Genomic DNA, 13,391 nt, shown 5'->3' with positions numbered 1-13,391 from the left:
AAAGGCATCCCTAAAATATCATAAATTAATGCCAAATTGTAAAATGAAATTTGATGTAATTTTGGAAGTTTTTAGTCGTAACATATTGTTTAATTACAAACAACAACCAGTCTTAATGTTAATATCATAAAAATCCCTTTTTATCATGTAAATTATTGTGTCATAAACTATTGTAAAAGAAATACAATTATTATCAGTGTTGTTCTGTTGTTTTACTGTCCAATTTTTTTATTTTATTATGACAAATCAACGGTAAAACAGATTATTATTTCAACAGTATTATTTTGAGTAATGTCCAAATGTGATGATTTAATTTAGATAGTTTTATAAGATACATTTTAACTAAGGAACGACCACGGGTTTCCGAAAGTTAGGGCGTATTGTCATAGAAAACAGGCAGTCGACGCCTACGCGTAGACAGTTGATAGACGAGGAAGGATTTTGAACGTCTTTTGTACATGCACAATAAATGGACCCGCATCTTTATCGGGAAACGATCAATTACGTTTATACGTAATTGATCGTTTCCTCCGAATTATTTCTTTGGATCAAACTAACTGCTTTTGTAGGCGGGAGGAGCTCCTCAGAGTCCGACTTAAGAGGCCATTTGCCTCTCATTCTGGTGGACTGCAAAATAGCACTTCCTAAATTGCATTGTTCTCTTCTAAAACTTTTTCTATTCTATTCCCATCCGGACGATCAGGAGGTTTCTCCCCTATCTCCATATTTCTAAAATGGGAATTTATCTGTAAATTAAATTTGATAAGAAAAGAAAAATATATTCAGATTATTGTTGCAAACCGACACTATAATAGTTAAAAACTGTAAAACTTTTAATTTAAGACAAAAATTAGTAAATATAAACAAGGTAAATGTAAAAAAGAATAAAGAATGATCCAAAACACAAATTTTACAAACTTCACAAAAACATAATACGCAAAAACACAAAAAAACTAGCACTTTTAACAGATGCTGTATCACTTTGACAGGTGTCAAATGACCCTGTTAAAATATTACCTATGTCCATGCTTAGAATTAATATAAACAGTCATAATAATTCTATATAGGTACCTGTGTATTGAATCAAACAAATGCAGTAAAATTTAAAAAATATATTTATGTATACATTCATATATTAAATATCGGTTACATAATATTTTCGTTACTACAACAGTAGGTACATAAAAATAAATCTATACAATTTTAATATATACACAAGTCATTTCAATTTCATTTAATAAAATTAATATCACAAAGATGCATGTAAGTAGATCTGTACATTTAAAAATTGAGCAACACATTCTTTGTTTTAAAAATATATTAAGTACATATACTTTATACAAACTTTTACACATTTAAGCAATTAAAACATTGCTTATTCAATTAAAATAATGATTAACTAAAATAAATTAAATTATTTTGGCATCATCGAAAGTAAAAACTACAAAAAACACACATATTTACAAATCTCAAAAAAACATAATTAGTTGTAATTGTTTTCTACATTCATGTTACTTATTTTTATGGCTTTAAAAGTCTAATTCAAAATAAATAAAATAAACATTAGTTCAGTATTAATTTACAAATGATAATAATTGTGTTAAATTTGACCTACTTTTCATTATTAATCAGTTCCATATTAAAAGTTGATCGCTGTTTCTGTGGTACTCCTTGCTGCTTGAGCTTAGTGCGGGGGTGAGTCGACTTCCCCACGCGACCTTGTTTGTCCAATGTTTCGCTGGAGCCACTCCCGGCCATGGTGTCACTCTCTTCCGAAGATGGGTTGTTGGAAAACATGGGCCGGGTGCTGTTAGGAGGGCTCGTCACCACGCCGTTGTAAGAGGAATGAGAGTCGGCAATGCTTCTCCCATCGCCTTCATCTCTTCGAGACATTTCAGAAAACGGACTAATAGCTCTCTTGATCACAGATCCTGCGTTCTGAATCTCGGCGCTAATACTAGCTATGACGCTCTCTCGCCTGTCTCGCTCGATCAATTCAGTCTTCGTTAATTCATGTCTAATCGTTTTCAGCTCTGTATTGTACGACTTTGTCATCGCATCACCGAACGACTGACTTTTCCCTTTCGTCGTGCCCATTTCTTGCGTTTTCATCTTCGTTTGTCTCTCGATTATTTCGGCAGTTGTCAAGTCCGGGCCTTGGATGTTTTTGTGTAGACTCGTGGCGCCTGAAAGCCAAGGTTTACTATTGTTAGAAGCTTTTTTAACTACGTTTTTGCAGGGGCATACTGTGGAGCCTTGTTCTACCGGTCGGTTGCATTTTTCACAAAATCTCTCGCACTCGGCTGCAACCCGAGTGACTTGAGAAGAGTTTCCGTGACCATCTTTTTCAGGGATCGAGTTCTCGTCGATTATACCAAACTTTTCTAAGCCCGTCATAAGGTTGGAATCACTATTAGAATGAGTGTTCCCGGTTCCACTTTGGCCACTCTGATTCAACAAGAGTTTAGACAGCGGCGGTGCTAGACCTAAACCTATACTTCTTTCGTGGTAAACTTCGGAAATAGTCGGTGTCAGTTCACGATTGATGTGTCTTAATTGGGATGCTAAGATCGAGTCTTGTATGCTGCTATTGGCCTGAATGCCGCCTGTCCCCGCTTTCGACGAAGATGACAAAGCGATGTCTTTCGAAACCTTCGATTGTTTAGCCTCAATTTTGGATTTTATTCCATGGCTTTCAGAATCAGTTTGTTTCTTAAGTGTGTTTGTTTCTAAAACACGACTCGGACCTCCCTGATCATTAGAACTATAGTAAATATTTCCAGGAGTGCCTATGTGGGACTCTCCACTGGGCAGTGCGGGAGCTTTACGACTAGTTGTGTTCATATTGGCGATGGCATTTGTTACTGCTTGAATATTACTAGACAGTTCTGTTCTTACGCTGAGCCTATCCAGAGATGCATCGGAAGCTTGCGCTCCTTTTCTATGAGCTGCTGAATTTTTGTACAATGTTTTGATATTATTTCTTCCTTGCAAATTAGTCATTCCACTTGGCTGGGATGCTAGTGGCATGGCATTGTTTAAAGTTTGCTCAAATCCTCTTTCGAAATCTGAGTCAGAACTATTGCCCTCAGCAAATGCTCCGGCCAAGGAACTGAGATTATTGTAAACAGGTGGTAGAGGATGAAGATTCTCTACAAGCGGACCTGGAGCTGGAGGTAGACGTGGCGGTGGAAGAGGAGGAAGAGGAGCTCTCCTCAGTACAGTTGCATGTCCAGAGCTCTCCCAGTCTGTTGCTGAGCTAGCAGAACTCGAACTATCCGGTCTAAGCCCAGAATTACTGACTCCCATTTGGTTCTGAGATTGGGCATAGTTCTTTATATCTCCATCTAGAATGCTGGCGTTTAATCCATATGCATCCAGCTGCATATCGGCCAGATTCTGCGCTTGTCTTCCCATCATGCGGGCACCCATTAAAGTTTGGTTACTACCGGGAGTAGCGTGGTATAGATTCCTGATTTTCGTCTGATGTGCAAGAGCGAGAGTGACATTAGTGGGATTATTTGCCGTTGAGAGTTGATCCGCTATATGTCTTTGTAAAGCTACCGGAGGGCTCGGAGTAAATGCTGCATCACTTTCCCCTCCACCTCCTGGTCTGGATATCTTAACCGGCGGTCTTTCTCCGCTTCTAAAATCAGACTTGCTGTGAGTACTTCTGTAGGATTGGTGCTGTAAATCGTTCCTCGACGCTCCGAATTTGTTAGACATTTTTAATGTCGCTGTTCCCGGAAGTCTGGATACGTTTCCGTAGCAAGCCGTGCCCGATAGATCGCAGTCTAGAGTTCCAGCTGTAGACCTAGGAGGGGCGTCCGGAGGTTGTGCGGTGCGGCCGTCTGGTTCTCCGCGGTGACGCACATACGATGTGAATGCTCCCGGTGTCAAACGAGGACCGCTGAGGGGAAGTGGTGGTGGAGGAACTACACTTTGTCCTGAGAAGAAAAACACGGAAATGAATAAACAAGAATAGAAAATATTATTTATATTTCAATTAATCATTTTAATTATATATAACCACTTACTGACTTTTCTATGTCTACTGGTTTCAATGTTAAAATGAAGACATCAGGACACCAATTAAATTAATATGCAAATCCATTAACATCGACATTAGTCTTAGCTACTAAAAGCATGTGTTGTATCAGCAATTTGGTTTTGTGCAACTACTGTGGTGAAAGTGTAAAGTGGGATTTTCATGTTAGTTTAATTGGTGTTCTCATGATGAAACACGTACATCTCGAAACCGGTAGTCATAGAAAAATTGTTATATACAATTATTTAGTAACATTTAATGACAGAAAATGTTATATTCTGCATTTTTTGATAGTTATAAAAACAAGTTCACCTATTTTTCCTAGATTTGGAGAGCTGGTTGCTCGATGCAATTCGCCATCAGAATGTGGTTCCATGTCATTATTTTCTATAGATGCGAGTGATTCCAAACTGGAGCTCGAGTCCAAACTAAGGCTTCTGGGAGCTTCTTGGGTATCTGTTGAAATAAATAAACCAATGATAATAGTTTAAACATAGTTGTGATAAATCTCTCGGGATATTTCTTGGTGTGAACTTACCGAAAAGGGCCAGAAGTGCTTGAAGAACAAATTGGATATTTCTCCTATTGGCTTGTTTACCGGTCCTGAGAGTGACTTCATCCTGCCCAACTTCCATGAGATCGCAGCCCAAGGAGGCCAGCAGCTCGTGACAGCCCTCAACTCGCCATAGCCTGCAAAAAATGACATATTTATTATTTTTTATAAGAACAAAAAAACTGAGCATAATCCGTGATGAAGTATTAATTTATTTAACAACTTGTATGTGCAAATGGAGTCGCTCGTTGCTCTACCAAAATTAATCTTATTTTATATATGCTTATTCAAAGCCAATAGAAAATAGACACAAAGTAAACATATTTTGGTTGTTATTAACGCATATAACTAGAATATTAAAAAATATACTTTAATGTATAGTGCATTCAAATGTATAACCCTTCCCTTACTGTGCCAAAAATATCCACGCGTTACGTAGTCAGTGTAGTCAATACACATACAAAAAATGAGAGATTTTAAATCGGAAAAATGGAAAATTCGTAGGCAATTGCTTCAATCATTTATAATTGAAGTCAAAAGCAATAATATTTTTAATCTTATTGCTAAAAACATGGAAAAACCATTGGCGGACGTTCGCAGCTCTAACAAAGAGACCACCCCTAACAAAGGCTCTAAAGTGACTGCAGTGGTACAGGTTACTTAGCAACTAATCTGCGTGACGCGTGACGCGTGAATTTGTCTCTCTTGCTTGCGAATATATCTATAGCATCGAGAGTGAGACGTAAAGAGTGTTTGAGACAACTGTATATTTGGTATTCTTATACAAGACATATGACACACTGCTATACATGTATTAGTGATTCATCTTCGATTTGCTACAAAATGCGTTTTCTGTGCCCAATAATGATTTATTATTGAATAATAAATTAATTCAACCGATACGAAAATGTATAACAGAGGAATACCAAAAATCTTAGATGCAATGTGTACTACCTACACATTACTGGGAAGGGAGAGTTTTTATATGTATTTACTCTTATATATTTTTTATATACATTTTTTTTGCATCACAACAGGGCCCGATTACAATGGTGAATTTACAGTAAAGAACACCCAGGTATGAGAAAAATCACATAAAATTTTTTGTGTTCTCGGCGGGAATCGAACCCGGAACCTTCCGTGCGTGACTCAAGCATCTTAATCACTACACCACGAAGGCCGCCGATTATGTTAATGTGTTAGTGCTTGTCGGTGAACGGCGTATACATACAATTTGTTTTAGTAGGCACATTGGAATGATAACACATAGACATAGAGTTATGAAACATTCGAACGCACTGTACAGTCCATTCGAAACTTTGATAAACTTTGCTTATGTATCACAACATTTTCAAATAAAATATTTTAGTGTGCACACAAACAAAATATATATGTTTACTTGATATCCCGACAGGCACACAAACACATTAACATCGGCTTATTCAACATTTAAAGGTATTGTATTTGCATGTTGTAAGAATATAAATTAGGTGTAGTCATGGTATACACCATATGTTTGCCCAGTCTCATTTAGATGTTTTAGAATGTTTTTTCTGCAAAAAAACTTCATTAAACTACAACTAATGAGTAATATAACACAGAATCTAGAAACAAAATCATTCAATGTTCATAATTTTCTCATTTGGCCATAGAGATGAGAATGCATTATATTTTACCTGACGCTAACTGATATTTCGATACTCTCGGTTTCAACATTCTTAAGGGAGAATTGTGAGATGACGGACCGTATGACTCCGATTATGTCATCAGCCATGTCCACATTGGATATCAATTTGGATAAAGCGTGAAGAGTTGTGGATGTAAGACCTGAAATAAGAAAAGTTAAAGGTTTAAAAATATGTTTTTGTGTACTCGATTTACCACATAATTCATTGGCAGACTTTTGATGAAATTCCACAGCATAGCAACAAAATACAGGATAATTATTTTACTATTGACCATCAATTTGGTCATTTAGTTTCGGGCATTCTGTCTTAATTATCTTGGTGGTTAAAAGAAAATCATCATCATCATTCTTCTTTCCGGAATGGGAACGGTGATCATGAGATGATTAGTAGGTTGTCTAAACTCTTTTAATAAAGATTTACCTAAAAGGGCCTGCAAACTGGCTGAGCATTGAGTTAATCTGTCCTCCGGATCACTTTGTGGAAAGAAAACACTAGAAGGAATTCCATTTGCCGCCGGCTCAAACCTGTAAAGAATTACACACATATAAGTATACGAAAAATGACCATACATAATATTAATGTCAAGCTTGGTTGTAAGTTATAACGATAACGGAAACAGCAAGATCTTGGATGTAATGAGGAAATGTTAGTTGATGTTTTACTTTGTTTTTCTCCATGCATTTTTTTACTTTTACAATGAGCTTCTTCTCGGACATACTGAACAAAAGTATTGTCAACAGTTGAGCAAAAACTTGTAAATCATTTAAAAACCCAAGTTATAAAATCCAAAGGGGCGGATAGTTTAGGACTGATGCCACTGGGCGTCGGGATCAGATTATGTTTATGACAAGTGTCACCTGATTGGTGTTGCTGCCGATAACAAAACACATTGAAAAAGTATCAAACAAATGTTTGAAATTGCATATAAAAAATCTATACTAAGTAAGTATGTACTCTACAGAGTGTGGTATACCAGCTCCACACTACATTACAATTTACAACTTCGTTTGTAGTTTATGAATTACGCTCTTGCTTCAGGAAGGTATAACTAGTTAAACTATCTAAATAAATACATTATATTACAATGCATAGTAAACATTGCGAGTGATGTCAGATCAGTTAAAAACTAACCCTTGAATTTTCAAGATGTCCACTAACAAGTGGAAGTGTCTCTGAATTCATAAAAAAGTGCCAGTCATTTGTGAAATAGAACGTGGCAAGAAAAATGTGTGTAAAAAGTTTTCTCTATTCATAAGGATAAGCGCAGTGTTAACATTGTGAAAAAATAAGAATGTTTATATATCTGCATTTGAAATTTACCATTTTTAACGGTTTTATTTTTAAATTATCTGTATTACATGTATATTTATTTGTTTACTTAGTGAAAATATGCAATGGTGGTTGGATTAAAAAAAAAACATTCTCTGGTATACCAAAGGATTCTGGAATTCTTGTTACAACGAGTAGTGCTTATAATGAGTAAATTCAGTCGATCCCATCTTCATCGTAATAATCAAGTTCGACTGTAGTTAATATTTTTAGTTAATATTAATAGTTTCTCTGGAATTCCAGTGTCTGTACCAAAAGCAATTTGAACCTTACTGACGTGATTAAAAACTTGTAATGAAATCAATAACCTTAAAAGTCAATTTGATGACTAGGAAAAAACGAAGCCTGTTTAGCACTAGAAAAATATTTCCATTTTTTTAATATAAAGTAGACGAGTCGCAGATGTGGTAACCCGGAGTTTAATAAAGATAATCTATCAAAATTGGATTTTGGTCGAAGGTTCAAACGCTCTTACACAACTTTCAACTTGATTTTTATCTTCTGATAATGAGTTCTGTACAACTCGTTGAAAATGGCCCCAATATTTAAATATTTTTTATATTTCACTGGTATTCCTTTTTTTCAAATTCAAATATTCCTTTTTTTTTAAATTATAAAATCATGTATTTCACTATGTGGGTGAGCAATCGTTTTAACTCGGTATTTTTACAAAAGAGTTTTGATTCACCAAATGACGGGATTAATGATACCACAAAATAATGGTATTTCGAAGAGGTTGAGGTCTAAAGGAGCGATAAGCTAAGCCCCCCAAGAGTGCATCAACTTCATCCCCGCCATAAAGACATCCGGGACAAAAGTGGGTGTGTAACGTCGTGCAGTTTTCGGTTCAGTTATCATTGTTACGCTTGCGCTCCGTAACCAAATTCTGTATTTTATTCAACATGTAATAAATACGCATTGTAGCAAAATATCATTTTCTTCTGTCATCTCAACCAACAAAATCATACATACATATTAAATGCTACAATAAGGTCTTTGGTAGATAATTAGAAAAAAATATATATTTACCTAAAACCAACGCTCATAAGTAGCTCCTTCCATCCGGTTATATTCCCGACTTTGTTTTCGATGCTCTTCTGAGTTGTGTACATGGCGTTCTTCTGCCCGCGAACTATTCTCTGGAGAGACTTCTCCACCAGGTGAAGGGAAACTCGTAAGGCATCCCTGGTTAGAGAAAACAGAAACATTTGATAGTCAATATTTGATGCATATTCGTTTTATTATATTTCATCGGTATCCCCATAAAACTACATATCTACATGTATTACTGTCTATAAAAATCTATTTGAATGTTGGATTTAAAAAGTCTTTTCTGGTCTTCCTTATTCATATTTTGGACATGAAACCAACTAAGTTCCTTTAAATGACTTCAATAGGGTAAAGTACGCAGTTGTCGGCACTTTAGGAGAAGATGCATTGTTTATGTAAGTACTAAATTAAATATGTTTATGATATTTGAATAAAAATAACGTTTTTATATCAAAAATAGTTTGAGCAACTTGCATGAATATATTTATAATGCTTGGATAACAACTTCTATAGAAAATTAGAAAAACAATATCGGGACTTAATGCCTATTAGACTAATGAAACAGAGGGAGACAAAGTTATTAAAAACTTGTGTTGGCGGTGTACTGTAAGGGAGGATTTTATTCTGTAAAAATATTTATTGTTTTATTGCAATGTACAGAGTCAAACTAAGGGGGCTAATAAGCGTGAGTTTTAAATTTCTATCTGCAGATTTTGTTAAACTTCCTATCGCCATTATTTTTTATCCTATTCATTTCTAAAATTTCTATCTACATGTAAAATTTTAATGTCTATTGATCAAAATTATGTTTGAATTTATTTCAATGTGATGCGTAGTTTAATACATCGTTATTCAATTTATGCGAATCTAAATGTTCCCTCACTCTCTACATTCATTTAGTTTCTCAACATCGCTAAACTGAATGGACTATTATTCTATTTCTGAACCCCTGAGTTGTAACTATGGGTAAAACAGATGTTTTACTATAGATTTAATATAGATATATTTTCAAACAATCGAGGCGTATTAGCAATTGTTGTGTATATTTCCCAAAACATTACCGGCACTTCTCGGGGGACTTGAGCAGGTCGGTGAGGGCTTGTCCCATGAGCGCCACCTTGTTGGAGAGGCGGATGTTGGACCCGATGAGCGTGAAGCCGGCCCAGTTAGCCGGGTGGGCAAAGTGCTTGGTGTGCTGTACTGTCTGCATCGCGTCGCCTAGGGCCCTGCAACAAGTGTGGAGTATGCGGTCATTAATACATAGAAACATACAAAACAAATTATTTGGCCGCACAAATAAAAAAAGTTATTAATGCTTAAGGTGAATTACAGTGAAAAAACAAATAAAAAAATTGATTCATATTGACCTTGCCAGGAATTGAATTTGAGACATGCTATGCAAACACATCGATAACTGCACTATGCAATTTGTTTTGTTTTTTCATGATTTTTACTTAAAGAAATTTTAGCGGTCTTATGATTTACCCCAAGGTAACTTTGAAAGAAAAATCCACCAGAGAAGGCAACGGGAAACCACTCTGGTCATCGCTAATGTCGGGGGGACCTGGCAAGGTACCGCAAGAAGAAGAATGATTTTCCCATCCCAGATACTCAATGACTTGAAATAAACTACAAAAAAATGGGAACCAAGTTGGGATAGAGTGGGATTCGAACTTCAGACATCTGATCCGTGAATACGCAACACTAGCCACGGATCCACATCCTGATTTAAGTTCTATATCACACACAACTATATTTTTCACCGTCCTGACTCGGACAGGAGCCATTTAAACAGGTTTTCAGTTTCAGTTAATTTTTTCATCAAAGCAGGTACAATTTGCATACATTTTAAATATCATAAGCAAAAAATGTCAGTTAATTTAAATATACAAACAAATAAACTCATTTAGATACATACTAAACTAATTGGTACTGAATTAGAATGAAGTCAAACATATTTTGTAAACATGCCTTTACCAAAACCTTTTTTGTTTAACTTAATGTATGGATAAGTATAATCTAAGTCTCCTTACCTAGCCGCCCTGCTGCCTTGAAGAAGAGCCGAGTAGAAGGCGCGGAGGAGGATCTTAGCCGCCGTATCCGGCACAGGCCACAGGGATAAGAGGACGCAGTGTGCCCCCGCAGCCAGCAGAGCCCTGCACAGGCGCACCACGCCGCCGCATGCGCCTCCCTCGCTAGGGGCCCCGCTGTGGCAGCAGGAAATCACCACCTGGAGACAGGAATAGACAAAATAATCACTATAAGATGGAACAATTGAAGTGTAAGTCTTCAAAATAGTTTATTTATCTGTACAAGAAGGAAGTCACCATCTGGAGACAGGAAAAGACAATGTAGTGAACTGTTTTGATGTAAAGATGATTATGTTAAAATTCAACTAGAAGTTTTGTTGTTTATGCGTGTAGGTTTTAAAATAAAAAAATCACTTACATATTACATGAAATTTTATTACTAATTTTATAACTCAATTATTACAGATGTTTAAACGTAATAATGAGAAATGTAGACAATACTGATTGAATTGACAAACTCCGGTGACAACTGTCATCAAGCGGAGGCTCTTGGCCGGTCCTATACTGGTCATCACGAAGAGCCTCAACCACGCTTGCCTACTTTACAAGGCATCAGGTTCTTGACACCCTGGACATCCGCTGCTGACTAGTCGTCAGCAGTTTATGTCAGAACTATGGGACACAAACTACAGAAAACGCACAGAAGCTGGTAGCCAACAGAGATGCCCGGAGGCTCTTTGTGCATGCACATCATATGCTTCAACTAGGGAGCGGATATGGAATGATGATGAGCTCTCCAAAAAATGTGCTTACCAATCTAGCGGAGAGCTTCAAATTCAAGATGTCTCTTGCTGTCAGCAGGAACTCAGATAAGGGGGGCAGCTCCATATTGCTGGACGATAATTCACTACCTGCAAATCGATTTAAAACATGTTAAATACTAATAGAACTGATTTATGAGAAATAAGGCAATCAATCCAAATGATGATTTCTGGCATTAAGGGTAAAATATAATTTACATAGCATTAGGAATATGATTAAGTAAAAATGAAAGCAAAGAAAACATAAGAAATTTCTTCATTTTGAGACAGGAGGTTTTCCATCTGGCAGATAATTTCAGGATCAAGGATGGATAGGAGTGATGCTATGTTAATAGGGTAAGGATGTATTTTTAAGGAGGAGTACATACTATATTTGTCTCTTATTGGACCACCAAAAAATATGTGGCCTCAAGTCTCGTGGTCCAGACCACATTCATCCCATGGACTTCCCGCAACATTAATTTTGAACCGATGGCTATTTGTGCAGCAGTGACCAATTTGTAATCTTCTAATGTTACAGATCAATCCATGGAGAGTTTGAAATTCTCTCTTGAATACTTTTATAGAATTCTTCCTTACATATGGCCGTCGATTCCCACTGAGCACTCCATCAACTTTTTGCCTCTTTGAAATTAAATTCTCTTTAAAAAAATATTCGTAGATTTAAAAGTATTGAATTTTCTTTACCTTCTTCTTCGCCTTCTCCTGGAATATTATCAGAGTGCCCACTTCCGGTACTTGTGTTAAGGAACCTCTTTGTCCCACCCTGTGACTGTGAGTCCACCTGTAAATACTTCACATTAAAGTTATGGGCATCTATCTATAGAGAAAGAAATCATTTTGAATGCCCACTTACATTAGGCTACGTTCCCACTACGTCCGACCGGCAGATTTGCCGGAAACCGGCTTCTGGACAATAGCGTTCATATTGACACCGGATCCCACAAAAAAACTGGACAGTCAAGTACTCATCTCAGTTGAATTCGGACCTGTGCCGGAATTCAGACCTTTCTTTTTCTTCCAGTTCATCGAAGTTTTTCAGTATTAAACATACTTTACGCCATGCTGCTAACTTCAAAATTTTGTCTTTATAATCGTCTTCGGTCTTATCCCACATAAAAGGTCTCTCTTGGACAAGCGTAATTACAGTGTCTGCGTTTATATCCACGCTACACGTTTACCTTTATCAGAATGCGAAGCCGAAATGACGCGAGGGGAACACGGGCGGGGCGAGCGGGGGACATAGATACCGGAGCACGCTTGTTCACATTACTCCGGTCCGGGTGTTCTACCGGAGCTTCGCAGTGACAAAACGCTTGGTAAAAATGCCGAGTTCGGTGTTTTTGCCAGATCCGGCATAATGTGAATAGCTTCATATAAATTGTACAGCCACTAGCTCTTCCGGCATTTTTACCGGTCCGGCAAATCCACTGGTCCAGCATAATGGGAACCTGGCCTAAGGGTTAATTAACATGTGTTATGTTTTATCTGTCATAAAGGGTACTCGTAAAGGCTTGCTTTCGGCCTTATGAAGCTCAGCTGAACTCAAGTGAGGGTTATCACTAGAGCCCGCCCAGGGCACTGCAGATTGAACAGACACCTAGCTAGAATGAACTTTTCCGAAACTTCCAAATGTAGGTTCTGCAGTACAGATGACGAAACACTTATACACATTCTATATGTGGTAACCTGAGATTATGAAAAAATTGCCTGATAATCACTATCTCTTTTCATCTTATTAAAATTATATGTGTGTCTTGTTTAGTGATCTAATAAATTAATTTTTCTCTCGAACAATATTTCGTCATTTTCAGAGATACTGATGGACAAAAGATTTCATTTACAATTATCTAATATACTATGTGATATTTT

At 36.8% G+C, this 13,391-nt stretch overlaps 1 protein-coding gene across 2 annotated transcripts in view; it reads right to left on the bottom strand.

Annotated features, from left to right (window-relative positions):
- Nucleotides 1-787: 787 nt before the first annotated feature.
- The window catches only part of LOC148280057 (tetratricopeptide repeat protein 28), a 166,917-nt gene continuing 154,313 nt past the window's right edge, over nt 788-13,391 (bottom strand). Inside the window, exons 31-40 of one of the 2 annotated variants that reach the window (XM_088228987.1) lie at nt 12,207-12,312; nt 11,512-11,609; nt 10,702-10,898; nt 9,730-9,894; nt 8,648-8,803; nt 6,710-6,813; nt 6,278-6,428; nt 4,587-4,738; nt 4,361-4,504; nt 788-3,947 (exon numbers count right to left, since the gene is read on the bottom strand). In XM_088228987.1, the coding sequence (XP_088085113.1) occupies nt 1,612-3,947; nt 4,361-4,504; nt 4,587-4,738; nt 6,278-6,428; nt 6,710-6,813; nt 8,648-8,803; nt 9,730-9,894; nt 10,702-10,898; nt 11,512-11,609; nt 12,207-12,312 (3,609 nt within the window). In that variant the 3' untranslated portion in view covers nt 788-1,611. The remainder of the gene's footprint in view (nt 3,948-4,360; nt 4,505-4,586; nt 4,739-6,277; nt 6,429-6,709; nt 6,814-8,647; nt 8,804-9,729; nt 9,895-10,701; nt 10,899-11,511; nt 11,610-12,206; nt 12,313-13,391) is intronic. The other variant, XM_088228988.1, reaches the window with a different exon arrangement.

The sequence above is a fragment of the Micrasema longulum genome, unplaced genomic scaffold (genome assembly GCF_059751315.1).
Source record: "Micrasema longulum isolate JH-2025_06_02 unplaced genomic scaffold, ASM5975131v1 h1tg000624l, whole genome shotgun sequence".
Lineage (NCBI taxonomy): Eukaryota > Metazoa > Arthropoda > Insecta > Trichoptera > Brachycentridae > Micrasema > Micrasema longulum.
Note: the sequence above shows the minus strand (reverse complement) of the source record. Positions and strands in the feature narration are given on the sequence as shown.